At 55.2% G+C, this 19,880-nt stretch overlaps 1 protein-coding gene across 3 annotated transcripts in view; it reads left to right on the top strand.

Annotated features, from left to right (window-relative positions):
* The first annotated feature begins 1,672 nt into the window (after positions 1–1,672).
* The window catches only part of MEF2D (myocyte enhancer factor 2D), a 35,828-nt gene continuing 17,620 nt past the window's right edge, over positions 1,673–19,880 (top strand). For 2 of the 3 annotated variants that reach the window (XM_023214060.1, XM_023214058.1), the window contains exons 1-2: positions 1,673–2,026; positions 19,207–19,397. In XM_023214060.1, coding sequence (XP_023069828.1) covers positions 19,344–19,397 — 54 coding nt within the window. In that variant the 5' untranslated portion in view covers positions 1,673–2,026; positions 19,207–19,343. The remainder of the gene's footprint in view (positions 2,027–19,206; positions 19,398–19,880) is intronic. The other variant, XM_023214059.1, reaches the window with a different exon arrangement.

Genomic DNA, 19,880 nt, shown 5'->3' with positions numbered 1-19,880 from the left:
GTTTGTGTTATTATACAGTATAAGACATTGTGCTAAGCATTCTGCTTAGAAGAACTAATTTAATCTTCACACTAAATTTCTGAGTTAGCTACTATTATCACCATCTCTTGTCTACCCATGAGGACCATGAGGTAGGGGGAAGTTAAATAATGTGCCTGTGTTCACAGTTAATGAATGGTGGAGTGAGGATCTGAACCACGGCAGCTTGACTGCAAAGCTGACATTTCTAACCACTTTCTCTATATATTGAAGTCATTGTCCGGTAAATCAGATCCAGCCAGATAGAAATCAGGGTGTGTGTCTGGGCGCGGTGGCTCACGCCTGTAATCCTAGCACTTTGGGAGGCCGAGGCGGGCGGATTGCCTGAGCTCAGGAGTTCGAGACTAGCCTGGGCAACACGGTGAAATCCCGTCTCCACTAAAATACAAAAAATTAGCCGGGAGTGGCGGCATGCGCCTGTCGTCCCAGCTACTCGGGAGGCAGGAGGCGAGGCAGGAGAATAGCTTGAACCTGGGAGGCGGAAGTTGCAGTGAGCCAAGATCGCGCCACTGCACTCTAGCCTGGGCGACAGAACAAGACTCCGTCTCAAAAAAAAAAAAAAAAAAAAAAAAAGCGGGGGTTTGGAAAAACTGAGTGCCCTTCTGTTCTGCAAGGTTCTTTGAGATCTAAGCCAGATGCCATCATTTCCTTACGCTCCTGGGACAAAGCAGCAGGACTTGGAAGTAACACGGATACTGAAGAGGACGGGTCAGTTGTCCAGTAGGCATGGCACCCACACTCCTGTTGTAGGGCACGTAAAGATTCACCACACCCTGGAGCAACCAGGAATTTGAAAATAAAAAAAAATTGAAGAGCTACTACTGCTCCTTTAATAAGATATCTCTGGGTGTTTACTGTGCGGCGGGAGGTGGGGAGGAATTAGGGTCCCGCCCCTTTAAATTGCCCCCTTGGCAGTTAAGTGCTGTGGGGCCCCGCAAGCACTGGAGATTAGGTCACCCAAGAACTATGAGCTGTCGCTTTAAATTGCTGGGCGTCTGCCGAGCCGGGCCCTGGGACGGGAGGGGGCCTGTCACAGGTAGAGGGAGCAACTGAGCTCCCTAGGTAACCTCCACACCCCCAAGAATGTCGCCCTTAAGTGGGGCTTTGTCACACACCAAGTGGGGGAGATGGGAGCTTTTCACCACTTCCAGTCTCCCCTTAATTTATCTACTTAGACTCCCACCTCCCAACTCTCCCGGGGCCCGGGGCCGGGAGGAGGTCCCGAGGTGGCGCGTGTTGAGAGTGTGCGTGCAGCTCGCACGGCCTCCCCGGAAAGGACCTCCTGGAGCACGCGGTGGCACCAGCGCCAAGCGAGCGGGCGGCCGGCGTGCTCCGAGGGGCACCGTGGGATCGGACCGATCCCTTTAAAGGCCTCTGGGTCTCGCTTTCCTACTTTGCCTCGCTTCGTCCCTTCCTCCCTCCCTCCCGGCAAGCGGAGGGATCCGCCGCTCCCGGCGCCACAGCCTAGCTTGAGAGGGCGGTAGGGCGGGGGCCGACCCGACTCGGCCCGGCCCGGCCAGCCCTGGGGAAGCGAGGGGCGGGGCCACGTCCTCGGGACCGCCCCAGCCCCGACTCCGCCCCGCAACCCCCATACGTGCCTCCCATTGGCCCCCACACCTGTCCGTCACCCCGTTCTCCCCACCCCTCAAGCTAGGCTGAGCTGTGCCTACGTCGGCCTCGACTCCCGGGGGCTGGAGGAGTTACCTTTGGAGCCCGAAAGGAGGAAGGAAGCAAAATATCAACAACAGCCGAGGCGGCTCGGGCGCTCGGCCCCGGTTCCCTGCTTGCCCGCCGCCCGCCTGCTGGCCCCCGCGCCCACGACGGGGGCCCAGGCCCCACGGCGCCGCCCAGGGCCCGCGCGGACGCCGGCCTCATTTATTATTCCCCCCGCTCGGAGCTGCGGCTTCCTGGTGTTGAAGATCCCCTGGACCAGGGGCGAGGGCTACCCGCTCTTTGCCGTGACAACACCGTTCCCCCAGGCGGGCTGGTGAGTAAAGAAAAATAATGCGCCTGCCACTTTAAGAGGCCCCCTCCCCCACCCGGTCCAGGAGTTGGGGTGGAGGGTGGTCTAGACCGTCCCCCTGAGGGGTGGGATTGGGCAGCCCCCGGGCCGGGAGGAACTCGCGAAGCGGGCCGTGTTTTCGTGTGGCGTTGGCGGGGATTACCTAGGGGACTGTTTGTGTCAGGGAGTCTGCCGTGGGGGACAAGTGGAGTGGGCTGCAATTCCCTTGGGTGTTGGGAGTACGGGGTGGGGACGGGCGGATTGGGGGTGCGCCCGCTTGTTCGCCTAGGGGGTTTACGACGGCCTCCGAGCGGTCTGGGACGGGGCGCCATCCTCCAAGGGGGTCTCCGGTGACAGCCGGGAGCGACTGACATTTTAACAGCCGGCCCTCCCTCCCTCTCCCTCCTCTCGCCGCCTGTTCCCTCCTCCTTGGCCCGAAATGGTGCAGAAGGGGGCCTGGGAGGGCGGCGGGAGGGTGGAGGCGGGGGGAGCCGCAGCTGTTTGGGAAGCGGGGGAGGGAGGGGGGATGTTGTTCAGATGACACCGGGGTGGTGGGTTGGGGTGTGTGAGTGTGTGTGTCTCCGGGGCCGGTGTTTGCCGGGTGCCTGTGGAGTTGGGACGCGGAGTCGCCACGAGGTGGGCACGCAGGACCCTTCCTTGGGACCTCCTAGCCCCGCTTCCGAGACCCCTGATGTGGTTTGTCAGCAGCCCCAGCTGGAGAACTCCCTGGCCAGAAGTTTGCAGCTGTTCAACATCTGGGCAAGAGTTCTCTAGTCCCTCTCTCCACCTATGGCAGGCGGAGCTGGGCTGCGAGTGGGGGTTTAGGGAGTTTGGGGGGGCTTTTGGGAGGGTGGGCCAAGGAGACCAAAATGCATTTAGTCCCCCACTCCAATGCCAGCCTCCTTCCTACCAGGTTTGGGTCTTAGGGGGATGGGGGAAAGGGGCCCCCTCCCCTAGTGAGTCACGCTGTCCTCTCAGCAGCCTTCTGGGGGCTCCCCCGAAAGGAAGGCACTCTAGGAGCCACCGACTGGGTTATCCCAGGTTTGCCCTTCTGAGTGGGAGCCTCCCTCTGCCTCCCCTTACTTGGTGCACTGTTGATGGATTGGGGGAGGGTATCGCGGGCTTGGGGAGATCCTGTGTCCCTCTTTGCTGTGCCTAACCCCCATTCGAGTTTTCCTCAGAGTCCTGGTTTCTTTGCTTTGGGGTGGGGGTGGCGCTTATCCACTCCTCCTCCTATCCCTTCAGTGGGTCTCCGCAGCAATTCAGGGTCCAGCCTAGACTATGGGAAGTTTGCCGTCTGGGGCGGTGACCTTGGGCTGCTCTGGCCTGGAGATAGGAGGGAGAGTGCAGGTCAGCCTGAGATTGGGTGTTTTGGCGTTTGGGAGCTGTCCACCTCCCACTCCTCTCCCAACCCCAACAGGAAGGTCTCAGTAGCTGAGGAGAGCACCGAAAAGGCACATGTCAGTGTTCACAGATGTCCACCGCTTGTGGCCACGGGGTCACACCCGCCCCAGGACTTAGTCTGGCTCTCCCAGCTCCCACGGCCCTGCCTGGGAATGAATTTCCTTCCTGTGGTTTCCCAGTGTGTTGGGCAGGAGATGGGGGTGGGGTAGGACTATTGTGGGAGTGGCTGAGGACCTATTTATATGGGGTGATTGGGGGACACTGGAGCTTATATGGAACTCCTTCCCCACTTGCCCCAGCATAGGCATTTGGGCCCTTGGGTCTCAGTGGTTATATTCTCTTTGTTGTAACTCCCCTGCCCCCGCCAACACACCCTGTATGTTTGCATATGTGTGTATATGTATGTGTGTGCATGTACATTTGTAAAGGGAGGGGTCTCTGGTCTCTCTGGAGGGAAGGGGGAAGAGAGGAGCTTTTACTCACTCCTGTAGGGACCAAAAAGGTTGAGTTTTTTACCTGAGATCACACAGCAAATCTGTGTAAGAGCTTTCGTCTTTCCACTTGTTTAGGCACAACTTCATAGTAGGGAGGGATTCTAGGAAGGGAGACATACAGTCCGTGTTCATGGAAGCCCCAGTCCAAGGGGAGAAGCAGGACCCAGAGAGCGTCATGATCCTTATGTTGGGGGATGGGCGTGGGGAATTGGCTAGAGCTTCTGTCTGCTGTACTCAATGCCTGAGAGAGTGGTGGAGGACTTGGAGGGGTGGCAGGTGCTGTCCGTGTCCACTCCACTCTGCACTTGGTGCCCCTGGGCTGGAGGGCCTGGGCATCCTGGCTCTGCCCCCTTGGCTCCTGGTTCTCCTCATAGGCTGGGAGATATGATAGTCTTTCTGGCTGCTGTTATATAATCTCTCTGTAGCAGGGTTTTTTTTTTTTTTTTTTTTCCAATCTTTCCTGGGAGATGTGATGGGGAAGAGAAGGCAGAGGGAGACTCTTCAGGTTGGGGGGCGCTAAAGGAGCAGCAATAAGGAAGATTGGGGTGGGAGGTATCTTGGCCCCTGAGGAAGCCTTGGGGATAGGCCCTCATTGATTATGGCCCAGCCCCTCCGACCCTTCTCCTCTACTGTGCCCTCAAAGGGTCCCTCTGCTGTGGTCGTCCCTTGCTCTTATACCCCCAGAGAGGCCTGGACCTCTGCCCGTTTTGTCAACCTTCTCTTCCTGGCCAGCTGGGCCCCCTGCTCTCCCTGGTTGGCACTGGATCCAGAATCTCAGTGCTTTTGCCGGCCTGGTGTGGGCCCTTGGTTGCACACTTTGCCACACACCTGAGTACCTCTATGGGGACAAGGGAAGTCCAGGATCTGATGGGTGGGCCCAACATTTCCCTAGTTGTATCTGAGCCAGGCCCCCTGTTTTTTTGCTCCTCTAGTCCAGAGGGTGGTGGCCTTACTGGAAAAGAGGAGGGCCTTGACTTAATACAGGCCTTGACCTCTTGGACACATGGTTGGTGTTCATCAGGTTCTGTAAGTGGGTATGAGGATCCGATGTGAGCTTGGAACCTGTCATCAAGGGTTGGGTTCTCAGTCTCCCGGCACTGTGGTGGTGGGATTCTCCCCATCCGGCGGGACCATGGCTGGGACTCTCGAGACTCTCTCAGGCCAGCTGGTTTAAGGCAACTATCTCTCTTTTATAGGGAAGGAGGAAATGGTGGCAGGCCGGCACAACCTCAGCATCACTGTAATCGCTGGTGGCTTTTATGAGCCAGTCATGGGGCCGGAGTCCGGCCAACTGTCTGTCCTTCTGTCCCAGTTTGGTGACTTACTCATGGAGGGAGGGGCGGTTAGGTACTAGAAGCTGTGTTCTAGAAGCTGGACGGCTGACTGTATTGTGGTTGATGTCACTCGTCTATCCATGATCACATGGATATATCACATATAATCTCTCTGTAGCAGGATGGAGGTAGGATGGAGCTTAGACTTCAAGAAGAACTTCCCAGTGGGGAAGCTGGGGAGAAAGAGATGGCTTTAATTTGGCATAGAAAAGGAGGGGAACTCAAAGCGCTTTCTTTTCCAGTGGCTCTCCCGAAAGGCCTTGACCTTTGGCCTGGCGGGGTCGGTGCTGTTTGGATCTTGGAATATTTATTTTCTTTTTCCTTTCCCTGCTTGTGGCTGAAAGTATTCTGAGGCATTTGTCCTGGAACTGTGGGAGAACTAGCCATTAGGCCCCTTCTCCTAGTAGTGGGAACTAGATAGGGGTCTCATGTAGACAGGCATGCCCAGTGCGGTCCACAGCATTTAGTGGTACACATGCAGGAAGGTGTGCAACGCATACACACTGGTATATAGACACCCACAGAGCAGCTGCTGCACTGCGGGAGGTGGGGGGTAGTGAATGGCAAAGATGATTAAAGGATTGGAGAGTTGGGATGGGTTTGAGGGGACCGGAGGCAAGAAGGCGAAGGGCATAGCAAGAACTTTGAAGAGAGAAGGGCTGACTGGAGCAAGAGGGATTAAGGTTAGACCACAGATGGGCAGGCAGAGCCCTGTCTGCAAAATAAAGAGCATGGCTTGTGAGTCAAGGAGCCTTGGCTGACTTCCATCCGTGCCCCCTACCCCTCCCTCACATGCTCCTGTCTGTGGTCCTGGCACAGCCTGCCTCTGCCCCTCACACTGCCCGTGTGTCCCTGGGTCACTCCTCTTGGGCCCCAGCTTTCCAGATGTACAGAGTTTCGCCTTTCGGTGATTAACACCTGGGTGTTTTGGTGGTTTGTCGCTGGTCTCTGTTGCCCTCCCCACTCACCTTGATGAGCAAGGCCACTGTGAGGCATCAAGGCTACATCAAAGCCCTCGGGCATTTGGGGGTAGGTCCTTGGCCTAGGTGATCCCCAAGGCCCTCTTCATCTGACATTTTCCTTTTCCTGTGGCCGAGGCTACAAGTCTCTCTTTTCTGAGAGCCAAGTTATGTTTCTGGTTAGTCCTGGCTGGTGTGGAGACAGGGGAATGCATTCATTGATTCTGCACAGGACCCTGATAGCCAAGGGGGTGAGAGGCTCTTGTGCCTGTCTTACTTCTCTTCTTCCTGCTGTAGGCTGGGAGGGGAGGGACATGTCCAAAGCTCTGGCCTGTCGCTTGCCACACCCAGGCGGGACCATATTTACTCATTTAAACTTACCCTCCCAGGAGGCTCTGGGCTCTAGGCCTGGTCACTGACCTTGGCTTGTTGCCTCTGGCTAGGTGCTCTGGCCACTCTCCTAGGAGCTGGGCAGACCAGGAAACCATACAGAGGGAGCTTTTTTTTTTTTTTTTTTTGGTCCCCTGATCAAAGGAGCTTCACCCTCAGCATTACCCCACTTGCCCAACTTTCCAGTATACTTTGAAGACCAAAAACCAAAACTTTTTAATTTTTTTTTGAGGCAGGATCTTGCTCTGTTGTCCAGGCTGGAGTGCAGTGGTGCCATCATGGCTCACTGCAGCCTCCCATTCAGGCGATCCTCCCACCTCAGCCTTCTGGGTAGCTGGGACTCCAGGTGTGAGCCATCGTGCCCCGCCCAAAAACCAAAACTTTTGAGATCCCAGTGGAGAGAGGTGACGGGTTCTCAGAAAGGAAGAAGGAAACTTCCATTTCTTGTGTTCGTGTGTAGACAAGCTTCGTACTGAGCATGGGAACATAAGAAGACTGTTTCTCTCTAAAACTGTTATTTTGGATTGGAAAACAGAGTCTCGGAGATTTAAGTGACTTATTTAAGCTTTCCTAGTTATTAGGTGTAAAGGGCTTTTGTCTGAGATTAAAGGAGAGATCCTGCCCTGCAGGACAGGGCAATGGAAAGGAGGCCTGAGAGGAGGAGGAGAAATTGAAGGGAAGAGAAAACCAGGATTCCTCAGCAGAGGGCAGAGAACCAGCCTTTGGTGGCAAGGTGAGGGAGGTATTGCTTTGACTTGAGTGTCATGGAGAAAGCCCCCAAAGCAAGGGTTTGAGGGCAAGATCAAATGACACTCCAAGACCCCTCCTGCTATCCCTGTGAGCTGCCGCATGGGACCAATGAGAAGACACTGGAGTGGGAAGGCTTGAACCACAAGAGGCTGGGCTTGTCTCAAGGCAGACACAAGGCCAGTATGAGCCTGCCAGGCCCAGACCTGGGGAGTTGGCCCTGGAAGGAATGTGCTAGAACTCCCAGATGGAGGGAGACTCGCTCCCACCCCCATCCAGGTTGTGAGCAGAAGCCCTGTGCCCAACAGTCAGTCTGCCTCTGCCCCTTATTTCTGGTGACCTTGAGCAACTCCCTGCTCATCTCTGTGTGAGTTTCCATACCTGTGAAAGGGAAGTGGTGCTACCTGCCTCACATGGGAAGGGAAGGGAAGGAGGTTCCGCCAGAAAAAGTGTGATGGTTGCATCTTTTCTCTCAGACCTTGAGCTTTAGGCTGGCCCAGGACTTGCCTGAAACAGGGGTGGGGGCAAGCAATGCCTTTGGTGTCCAGGGTAGGGATTGAGGAGGCCTTGAGGGTTCCTCCTGGCCTAGGGCTCTGTTTGGCCCTGGGATGGTTTGGGAAGCTGAGCCCAGCCCTCCCCTCCCCATCCAGCCATCTCCTTGTCTGAGAACCTGCCTCCTCCACACTTAGCCCCACGAGTCTTGCCAGATCCCTCTGGCTGCTTGATTGCTTACCCCTCATGATTCTCTCATCCTCAACCCACCAGCAAATACCTAGGGTTGAGGGTTGAGAGAACAAAGAATACGGAGAGAGCCCATCCCTGAGTTTCAAGTAGAAATGCGTTGGCAGGAGGCTGGAGTGAGGAGAGGGGACTTGGTCCCTTTTCCTGGGGTCTTTCCACTCCAGCTGGATCAAGTAATGTGTAGGCAGGGGAATAGAGCAAGGGGTTTGAGGGATGATCTCAAACCTTGAGATTTTCCCCTTAAAGCGTGCATGTATTGTGCATTTGGTGAGAGATGATGGTTGGGGTAGACTAGGAGGATGGGAATGATCTGGAAGTGGGTTTTTCAGACCTTCCTGTCACCTCTTTCCTTAACCTATGGGCCCCTTTCCTCCAGCCACCACCACTGCCTCCTCTGTGCTGAGTCTCCTTATGCAGGCCTCTGGGGCCGGGGATGGCTGGGTGGGGACAGGTGTCCTAGCCCAGCTGCTTCCTCTTGTCTCCCCCACCTGTCAGCCTGGGGGTGGGGAGCTAAGGGGGCAGGGAGTTAGGGGAACCACTTAGCCCCTCACCTGTTCTGAGGGGTAGGGCCCTGGTTGTAAACTGTAGCAGGGGAGTCAAGAGTAGACAACAGGCAGGACTCCCCTCAGAGGAAAGATAACTGCAGATCATAGTAATGGCAGGGAAAACTTGATAGGCAGAGGTCCTTGCTGGCAAAAATCTGAAGGGTCCCTGCACAGTATCCTCATGAAAGGGTTAGAAGCCAGGTATTGGTAAGGGGCACGGATTTGGGGACATGTATCTGCATAGCCTTGTGCAGGTACTGCTCTCCCTACCCCCTTCCCTCTGGGCCCCCCCTCCATCTGGCTGGGCATCTTAGCCTCACCTGGCACCTTTCCTGAAAGCAGCAAGCTAATCCTGTAAGAGCTGCCTGGCTGGCCGCCTCAGCAGGCCCACGCAGCCACGATGCCCGCCCTCCCTCCGCTGCCAGGGGCTTAGAGGACTGTCCTTCGAGTTAGAAGGAGACCCAGCCATTGCCCTGAACAGCCCCTTTAAATCCTCAGTGGCTTCTCGAGGTCATGATGTCTCTAGGAGGATTTGCTTTCCCTGATTGGATTGGCCTCTTTCGGGTCCCCTGTCATCGTTGTAGGTGAACCCTTCATGTTCTCCACCTCCCCTTTCCTCATAATTAGTGCTGTCCAGTCTGAGGTCCCAGACCTTGGACTCTGTCCCCTCTCTCTTTGCTCTCATGTCCCAGCAATGAGGGCTCAGACCCCTTCATCTGCTTCAGCCAGAGCAGCCTTGTCTCAGTTCTGTGGGTCAGAAGAAAGGATCTTGCTGCTTTAAGAAAGGGGACAAACACTGCCTAGGAAGAGAATGCCCTTCTGAGACTGTCTGCTGCCTGCCTCTCTCCATTTTTCTCTCTTCAGCCTGCCCTTCCTTTGGCCAGGGGCCCACACTCCTCATTACCCCATGTCCTTATTTCCATGGAAAGTCCCTCCCCTGGTCTAACCATTAGCCCACCCGCTGCAATGGCAGGCAGCCCAGACCCAGCACTGGTGGCATTATGCTCATTCCAACGGCTCTCAAGCAGATCCGCCCCCAAGGCCCCAGCTGCCACTTTCACTTCTGTCTCCTGAGACCCCAGAGGGAAGTTGGGTTGGGGAGGTGGAAGGTGACACACTAACCGTCCCAACGGCCCCCACCTCTCCTCAGTCAGGGCTTCTGATGGCTAAGGGCCCCTGTCCATTTCTCTTGTCTAGATGACCAAAGTGGGTTAGGTAATAGTGGAAGGATTGGCTGCGGTGGGAGGGACGGCAGTTAGATAGCAGGAAGGACTTCCTAGGATTGGAGACCACTGCTGGGCTTCATTGTTTCAGAGGATATGGGAGCGGTGTAGATACTCTGGACAAATGTAGGTCAGACTTAAAGGTAGGTAGGAGATTGGTTGTCTGCAGCTCCCGTTGGTTGGCATACAATGCTGGGGCCTCCATGCCCTCCCACGTGTCACCAGCCTCGCATGCTTGGTTGGAGGGCTTCTGACAAAGCAAGTTTGAGCCCCAGAGACTACTTTGAGTCCAATGACTCAGCCCTGAGAAGTTCTTTCTGTAGTCTTATCTATCCTACCTGCTGTCCTGGGCCATTTCCTCCCACCCTGCGCTGTGGATGGGTTTTGGAAATGCAGATAGAAGTGGAAGTAAAGGACAGCTCACCTCCATCCTGCTGCTGCTGCCCCAACCTTGGCACTAAAGAGGGGAATGGGATTCTTCTCCTGTGACACCTCAAGGCAGTGACAGAGCCACGCTTCACCCTGTGAATCTTACCAAACTCCTGTAGCGGCCATACTTACTTATTCCTCGTGATTTCACACCCCTCCCCCATCTCTGCCTAGACAAGAGTAGGGGACCCAGTTGGACTGAGAGCTCTAGACTCTATCACTGTGGGTTACTATAAACCCAATAATGCTTTCTGGTGGGGAAAGATGGGAACAAAGGCCTGAGGTGCCAAGAACTCCACTTGGTGTCCCCAAGTGCCTGTGGATCCTGGGTGGGGGTGACCCATGTCCTGGAATGGGAAGTTGAGCCTGAAGGAATAAGGTCAGAGACACTATGCAAATCCTCATGCAAATGAATGGTGGTGAGTTATTGCAGCTTGGCCTGCTGGGATGGAATCTGAAGACAGCCTTAGGCTTGGGTTCTAGAGCTGGTCCCACCAGGGACCAAACAGTGACCTTGGGCGAGTTGCTGCTCAGTAGCCACAAGCAGGTGGTCTGATAGGCATTCCCAGTGTGTGAGGGGATTGGGATGGCTGAGCCTCTGCCACAAGGGCATTGTGTGCCCCACTTGGTACTTGTTCTGGCTGACCAGAGCCTTTGTCAACCCTTGGCCATCTGTTGGAGGGTTACTGTTTAGAAGACACCTGCCCCTTCACCAGCCCCATCCTGACTCTCTTCTAGCACCCTCATTGCCTTTCCTCCCCAGCAGGAGGATGACAGACCCAGCCAGGCCATCTCTTTGGTTCCTCTCCATGAATTACACAATTCTGACCTCCCTTCCCTTTGGGCTTCCCCAGAGAGCACAGGAGCCATGTGTTTGGGCCAGAAGGGCATTTGGGTACCTAGTCCACCCAGCTACCCATAATACGGAACAGTGGGGTGAAGCCTGTAGAAGGCAGTGACTTACTCAGGATCACACTTTAGACCAGAGCAGGGACTAGAACCCAGGTATCCAGAATCTCAGCTTAGAGACCCCATATTTCCCTAAGCTGTTCATTCCCCTGCCTCACCCATCCCTTCTCTACTGGGACTCAATCTCCTGTTGCCTCCAAATACTTCCTGAGATCAGTCTGGGTAGCTCTAGGAGCTTGTTTTGTGGGGTGGGGTGGTTACCTAGGAGCCAGTCCAGAGGCCATAAGGGGAAGGTCAGAGCTGGAGTGGGAAGTGCTGGACCCTGGGGGACAGGCTGCTGCCTTGTAGGGAGCCAAACGGCCTCACAGCTGCTACAGGAAGGATGAGAGCTAGACTACAGGAAGGACAAGCTGGGGTGGGGAAGACATGGAGGAGGCTCAGGAGACAGACCCTCACTGGAGAGGCATCTCCTGGGCAGAGAACAGGATGACCCCATCCCAGGAGACTTGCCAGGGAGAAGAGGGCGGGAAGCCTAGGGTGGGGCTCAGGAGAGTTGTCCAGCGGAAGCTAGGGGGAGGGCTCAGCCCTGCTGTCCATACCGGGTGCTCCCCTTGGCAAGTCAGTTCCTGTCCCTTAATCTGAGACTGCAGGGCCTGCCCCCCACTTGAGTTCCTAGGGTGCCTGAGGCCTGAGACCACCCCTGCCCCAGGCCCAGCTTTCCTGGACTGCCTGCCCCCACAGCCCGACAGCCCGCCCCCAGGTCCCCTGTCGGTGAGTTAAAATTAGCTCAGTGCCCAGGCTAAAAATAGCCCCTGCCCAGCCCTGAGGCTGCTGGACTGGGGGAGGGGAGTCCCCGAGGGAGGGAAAGACGGTGGGAACCAGGGATTTGGGTAGTGAGCCTGCCAGACAGAACTTTGAAGGGTTGGGGCTGGGGCCCTGCTTTGAGATCAGACCCTAGAAGCACTTCTGGGGTAAAGAAAAGAGGCCGCTGTGGGAGGGGGCGGGGACAGAGAGGGGGCAGAGAGAATGCAGCATGAGAGGGAGACCCAAGAGGGGCCCAGGAGCAGGGGCGTGGGGAGCAGGCCATGCAGCTGGGGGTGTGAGAATTGGGCTGTGTGTGGGATGGGGAGAGGGACAATGTGAGGCTCCTGCCTTGGCTCAGACTTCAGAGGGGTAATGCCCCCCACTTCTTTTGTGAAGGAAGAGCTCACTATGTGAACCACAGAATGATCCTGGACCATCTTGCCTGGGTGTTTGGGGGCATCACCGGGTTCACCTCGCCACCCTGTCTCCCAGAGCTCCTTAGCCTGTGTCTCTGCACTAGGGAAGAGGTCCCAGGGCTGAAGTTGGGAGAGAGAAATGACTAGAAAGGTTGTGAACCTGGGGGTAGACTGGGTATTAAGGCAGGGCCTGGGGATCGAGCTGGGCAGCCGTGGTCCTTGGTCCTCGGTCCTCACTTCTGCTGCCTCTTAGGGCTGGCCTGCCTGCTCTGGGATGCTCCTTCCGGGGCTGTGTCTGGGTCCAGTCCAGGCCCCTGAGGGCCCCCTTTCGTCTCCCTGCCCTTGCCCTGGGTGGGACCTGCCCCTCCCTTGTCTGTCTCTTGGCTGGACTGCAAGTTCTCAGAGGGCAGGGGTGGTGTCCTGTTGAGTTATTCCCCCAGCGCTGGGCCAGGAGTCAGTCCTGGAAGCCGTTGTTGAACCTGTCTCTTGTTCTCTACCTGCTTCTCTCTGAGTCTTTGTCTCTGCGGGTCTCCTGCCTCTCCGTCTCCTCTAGCCCTCTCCTTGTCTGTCTCTGCTTCTGCCCCATAATGCCTTCTGGCCTTGCTGCCTCTTTTTCTCTGTTATCTTTCCTGTGTCTGTGTGTCTGTCCCCCCTCTGCCACCCTCTTCTGTGTCTGCCTCACCCACGCCTCCTCCCTCATTAGCGAGCAGGCTGCTTGAGGCCGCCTGACTGTGGGGGTGACAGGTGGATTGGATTGTCACCCCCTCCCCCAGTGCCTGCTGCTTATTTCATGCCCTGCAGCCCAGCCACAGGGAAGGGGCGGGAGGAGGGATGACAGCTGTCTCCAGCGCCTCCTGCCTTACCCTCCAGTCCTCAGCCTGCAGCCCGGAGCAGCCTGGGAGGGAGAGATGAAGGGCCCGCCTAATGAGAGCTCCCTTTCTTACCGTGAGGAAGAGCAAGTTGAGGCCCACTGCTCTGTGATGCGTGGCTGCTCACTCAGCCTCTCTGGGCATCTGCTCCCTTTTGACCTGTGCTGGTATGGGAACTCTGGAAGCAGATGCCCTGTGGTTTCTTTGAGCCTTGGGACCACTAGGATGGGAACAGATATGGGTGGAAGGGTATAGGGGAGAAGGAAGGTAGGTACTCCCCTGCCAAGAGCAAGAAAGAGAGGATAGAGGCTGGCCATGGGAAAGGAATTCCCCTGCAGCTCCATGGGAAGGACAGCTCTGCTCAGCCCTGCTGCAGCTGCAGGGAGGCTGCCCTGACCTCTCCCCTTCACCGCTCTCCCCACTGGCCCCAGGCCACCTTCACACAGGAACTGAGATAGCATCATTCTGAAACCCGAGAATGGTTTGAATATTGCTCAGGTACCAAGAGGTGTTGCATTGGGGGAGCCAGGGACCTGTTTCTTCTCCCATGCCCCTTGCAAACTAGTCCTCCTTTAGGGTACCTTTTGCACATCATTTGTAGCTCATTTGTATGTAAACACAACCCACAGGTTCTAATTGGGTCTGTACCTGGGCTTGGAAAAATGGCTATCAGTGGGGTCCTTCTGGATTCCCCCTGGTCCCCTCAGCCCTCCTTCTTGTCAAGGGTGTTGTCAGAGGGGCCTCCTGTCCTGCATCCTCCCTGCTGTCCATTTGTGAAGTCTTCTCCTCAGCCACCCTTCTCTATAGTTGGTAAGTCTGTGCCTGCTTCCCTCTCTGGGCATCTGCTCCCTTTTGACCTGTGCTGGTATGGGAGCTCTGGAAGCAGATGCCCTGTGGTTTCTTTGAGCCTTGGGACCACTAGGATGGGAACAGATATGGGTGGACATTGCCAAATGTCCTCCCCGTCTTTGCTTCTCACATGTCTACCAGGAAGGCCCTGCCTCTGCCTGTCCCAGCCCCCTGCCACCCACGAGGTTCACCCTGCCCCACCCTTGTCCTATCCACGGAGTCAGGTGAATCAGAGTCAAGCAGCCAGAGCCTTGAGAGCCTTTGAAGGGGAACTTTTGGTGACATGGATACTGTCAGCCCGAGGAGTCATAGCTGTGGCCTGAGGTCAGGATTCGGCAGGCCCTGGGGCCATCAGAACAGGAAGGCCATCCTGACCAACCCCATCTGTTTGGTAGCCCAAGTCCTCCTGAGCCCTGGGGTCCAGATACCAGGCAGGGTGAAGGAGAGAGGGTTAGAAAAGAAGCAGCCAAGGGCCAGATCATCTGCGAGGGCTTCCTAGAGGAGGAGTAGACCAGACAGGAGAAGAATGGGGCCAGGAGAGACTGGAGAGGAGAGACTCACATCTGGAGAACAGATGCCCAAGCCTCTGGCTCCTGCCAGTTGGTTAGGTAATTAGGCAGAGGGCTAATTAAGGAGGTCCAGGTGTTCATTAAAACCTCCCTAATTGGGTAGGAGGGAAGTTTAGCCAGGATAGGCCTCCAAACCTTGGATAGGGTCAGGTTAAGGTATTTTGTGCCTACCTAGGCCCCAGCTACCCCTTCCTCCAAAATCAGGGTTGAGTTCATGTTGTTGCCTCTGGGCTTTCAAAGACCCTGCAGCAATGTGGAATGGAGAGCAGAAGGAAAAAAGGTCAGTACACACTACGCCTGCTTTGTAGAGAGGTTTGTGGTTAGATGGGAGGAAGGACTGCCTAAGGCAGGGGCATCTCCTCCTCTGGCAGTGTTGGCACAGAGGTGGGAGCAGCAGTGGAAAGGGCCCTGGGAAGCATGGAATTATAAAAAGTGCTTTGGGCTAGCTTGATAGGGAGTGTGGATAGATGGGGCCTGGTCTTTTTAACCCTGACTTCTCTCTGTCAGACGATGCTCAGTGAATCTCTGTGGCTTCCCTGTCTTCTCAGCCCTGATCCCTCTCTCGTCCCAGCTCCCCCAGCTTGAGGCGGGGGTGGGGGGGGGCGGTGTAGGAGATCAGCCAGGGAGCTGGTTGCCAGGCGACAGTTGCCTAAGCAACCCCATCCTCTCCATCTCCATGTGCTCAGGGCTGCTCCTTAGAAGACTTTAGAGTCTCACCCTCTGCACCAGCCAACCTGAGGGTGGGAAGGGTTGAGGACTAGGATACCAGGCATGGTTGGAGGGTGGGTGGTGTCCAAATCTTCAGGGGCCGTTGGGAGAGGAAGGGTTCTAGCTCCATAGAGGATAGAGTGAGAGGAACTGGTACTGCAGCAAGACTATTGGAGGTTAGACTGCAAGAAGGACTTCTCACAGCGCCACAACAATGAAATAGTATTTTCTTCTTTTCAACAGACATTTCCTGACCTCCTTCTTACAGGAGATAGAGTAGTGAAAAAGACAGATGTGATTCCTGCCCTCATGAAACTTTAGCCTCATGGAGGAGCCAGGCGTTAAATAAAAGCATAGAATCATAGTTATTCACAATGGTGATAAGTGCTAGAAAGATTACAAGAGTGACTTTTCTGAGGGTCATGAAAACAAAGAGAGATTTATCTTCCAGTTCGGAGGAAGAGGCAGTATTGGTCATAAGCTGACAGAGGTTACATCTCAGCAAGAATTTGGTTATGAACTAAAGGTGCCGAGAGGGAGATAGTAAAGGGGAGAGAGGGAAGGTAGATGCTCTAAATCAGAGGAGCCCAGTAGTTCCTGCATTTACCAGTCTAGATTGAGTTTTCAAGGCTAAGCCAGAGAATCCCATTTAAAAAGCCAACTATTGGTAGCCCCCTCCCCTTGCCCTCTGTGTGCCCTCCCCTACCTTCCCTGCCAAAGCCCACACCACTGTAGCTCTAGAAAGCGCGGTCTTTGGATTGCACCGGGAAGGAGGGAAGCTGAAATCCCTGGGCTGGAGCCTTTGCAATGGGAACTTGGCAGACACTGGGTCACAGGTGAGGAATGGGGTGTCTGGAGGTGTTTGGGGCCCAGGTGTCTGCTGGGCCACTCAGGACTGGCTGGGCTGGTGTTGCTCTTGTCCCAGGGTACCAGTAGGAGGCCCAGGGCCCATGGAGCACCTTGAGGACAAGGAGGAGGGGAAGAGGAGGCCGGACAGGTGGCTCACACCTCTAACCCCAGCACTTTGTGAGGCTGAAGCGGGAGGACTGCTTGAGCCCAGGAGTTCAAGACCATCCTGGGCAACATAGGAGGAGACTCTGTCTCTACAAAGTCAAAAAATTGGCCGGGCACAGTGGCTTATGCCTGTAATCCCAGCACTTTGAGGGGCTGAGGCGGGCGGATCACGAGGTCAGGAGTTTGAGGCCAGCCTGACCAACATGGTGAAACCCCGTCTCTACTGAAAATACAAAAGTTAGCCAGGTGTGATGGCGCGTGCCTGTAATTCCAGCTATGCAGGAGGCTGAGACAGGAGAATCGCTTGAATCAGGGAGGCAGAGGTTGCAGTGAGCCGAGATCACGCCACTGCACTCCAGCGTGGGCAACAGAGTGAGACTCTGTCTCAAAAAAAAAAAAAAAAAAAAAAAAGTCAAAAAATTAGTTGAGCATGGCAGTACACACTCATGGTCCAAGCTACTTGGGAGGTGAGGTAGGAGGATCACTTGAGCCCAGGAGTTTGAACCAGCCTGAGCCACATAGTGACACCCTGTATCTACAAAAAAAAAATTATTAATAAATTATCTGGGTGTGATGGCACACACCTGTATTCTCATCTACTTGGGAGGCTGAGGCTGGAAGGTTGAAGCTGCAGTGAGCTGTGATTGTACATTCCAGCCTGGACAACAGAGCAAGACCCTATCTTAAAAAACAGCAACCACCACCAAAAAAAAAAAAGAAAGAAAGAAAGGTAGGGGATCATTTGAAGAGCAATGCATTTATCTGCATTGTTTTCCATAGATATCCAGGCAGAGCAGAAGCTCTCCAGCTAGGCTGGGGAGCAGTCTTGGTAATGGGGCCAGTATTCCCAGCTCCTCCCCAATTCATAGATTCCATGTCTTCCCTCTCCCACTTCCCTCATGAGCAAGAGACCAAGGATGAACTTTAGCATCTATTGTGGTACCTTAGGGGCCATGTTGAGTTGGGCTGGAAAGACTCCAGGGAAACTCAGCAGCCATTGGCAGTGGGAGCTGGGGGGTAGGGGTAGGGGTTGTTCTCTGTCATCAAACACCTCTACCCAGGTAGTGGGCAGTGGGGTGGAGAGGATCAGACAGTAGATGGGGGTCTACATCCCTAGACTCTGCAGTAGGGTCTCTGGGCATGGGGCTCTATGGAAGGGGAGCTCTGGAGGGGAGGGTGGGCATTCTCTGGTCCAGGCTTCTCCCAGGACCCAAATAGAGTGGCTTTAGAAAGCCTGGGCCCCAGTTCACTGTCCTCTTCCAACATCTTCCAGAAAGCTCCACTTTTGATGCAAGGACTCCTGGAATCAGAGCTGGAGGGGTCCTGAAGTCATTCCGTGCCTCCATCCCATCCTGGGCCTTTCCAGTCCCCAAGGACTCACCCAGCCTGTGTAGGCACTGCCCACACTGGAGAGAATGAACCTTTTCTAGCCCAGGCTGTGCTGCCATCCTTGAGCCCCCTCCCATCCTGTGGTGCCTCCTGGAGTTGTGCAGTGCAGGGGCTGTTTCTCCTCCTGGCTTTAGCATGGAGCTGTTCAACCAGTGGGCTCTGAGGGGGTTACAGGTGTTCTGAGACAGCAAGTTCTCTGCCTGGTGCCTGCATCCGCCTGGCTGCCAGTGGCCTCCCCAGGGTGTATCATTTGGCCCTGTATTTTCTCTGTCTGCTTCAAGATGTGCAAGGTTGGGAAGCACTACTCTTAGACTGAGCTTGGATTCTAGATGTGGCCCGTACCGCTAGAGCAGGAATCAGCAAACTATGGCCCGTGGACCAAATCTGGCCCATGCCCATTTTTGTAAATATAGTTGTATTGGATCACAGCCATGCTCATGCTCATTCGTTTGTGTGTTGCTGTCTGTTGCTTTCATGGTACAGTGACAGAGTTGAGTAGTTACAACAGAGATTGTATGGTCTGCAAAGCCTGAAATATTTACTATCTGGCCCCAAAATGTCCATCTCCTGGTCTAGAGGAATGGTTTCATTGTTTTAAGCCGCACAACTCTTTCCTCAAATAAAAATCTTAGGCTGGGCGTGTCCGAAGGTAGCGAGTTAGCTCAATTGATTGTTCACAGTCAGTTACAGATCGAACTCCTTGTTCTGCTGTTTCCTCTCTTCTCATTACTGCACTTGACTAGGCTTGTAGAAATAAAAAGAAACCTTAGGCTTAAGCTCATTGAGGAAACAGATTGGTGTGGAGGAACTCTAGTTGAAGGGAGATATGGGTGCTACAACCCCAGGCCCCACTACAGGACTCCAGGCCCCAGCTCTGATATGTTCTTGAGCCAGGGGCACCAGAGCCATCCCATCCTGGCACCAGGTATACCATGCTTGTTGTTCACTGACTGGGCAGATGTCCTCTCAGCATTGTCTCCAGTCCAAGCTCCAGAATGGGAACCATAGTTCTAGGCCAGAGGAGCAGCTGGAGCACCCGGGTGTCCATACTACAAGCAGGTTCTAGAGAGAAGAATGGGCCATGGGATATTCTCTGAGACCTGGACCCTTGGAAGCCAGGAGGTCCATTTACTCTGACCTAGAGCCTGAGGACAGCAGTGACCGAGGAGAAAGAGCCTGGGCCTTGGTGTGAGCTCCAGCTTGTGCCTGGCTGTGGCATACCATTCCCTCAGACAGCATTGCCTCATGTTGAGGGTGGAGCTCGGATGCTGCCAGGCTCTCCCAGGGGTGCTGCGAGCCTGGCCTGTGTGCCCAGGGAGCAGGGCTGGGGGTTTTGGGGGCTCAGAGTCCTCTCATGACCCTCCCCTTCCAGGAGGCTGTGCAGAAGGTATCCTGCAGACCATGAACTGAGTACTGTTCCCAGACTGTTCATGAGCACAGTGTAAGGTGTGCCAAGATCCACCACCCAGCGAGCCCCTCCCCTCCGTAGCACGAGGACCCTCGGAGAAGATGGGGAGGAAAAAGATTCAGATCCAGCGAATCACCGACGAGCGGAACCGTCAGGTAGGGAAGTCTTAGAGCCACCCGAAGCGGGTGAGGACAGGGAGCAGGCCTCTGCCTCTACTCCCTCCAGGCATTCCAAGAGGGCTTTGTGGAAGAGGGGAAACTATGAGCTATTACAGAAGGGGAAGGGAGATTGGGAGAAGAGGAACCCCAACCTCTTCACAGTTCCTGGAGCTCTGTGTCCCAGGACTCCAAGGCTCATCTGCTGCCACAGCTAGATGAGCCCATGTTCCCATCCCAGAGCCATATGCAAGCCTTAGGTCATACCCCCAGGCACTCCCCATTTCCAGGAATCTTCCCCCTCTTCTTCTCCACTGACCTCTTCATAGCCTCCAGCACAGAGGTGTGGAGTTCTGTCCACCTGACTCCTGCCCCTTCAGTGAGTTGGGCTCTGGGTTGTATCTCAGCTCTGTGTTGGCCTACAAGCACTAGCCTGGTCCTTCCCCAAACCAGGGACTCCTGAGACCAGGGACTCCTGAGGCT

Source organism: Piliocolobus tephrosceles, chromosome 1, assembly GCF_002776525.5.
Source record: "Piliocolobus tephrosceles isolate RC106 chromosome 1, ASM277652v3, whole genome shotgun sequence".
NCBI classification, from domain to species: domain Eukaryota; kingdom Metazoa; phylum Chordata; class Mammalia; order Primates; family Cercopithecidae; genus Piliocolobus; species Piliocolobus tephrosceles.
The sequence above is the reverse complement of the archived record's forward strand: the minus strand, read 5'-3'. Positions and strand labels throughout refer to the sequence as shown.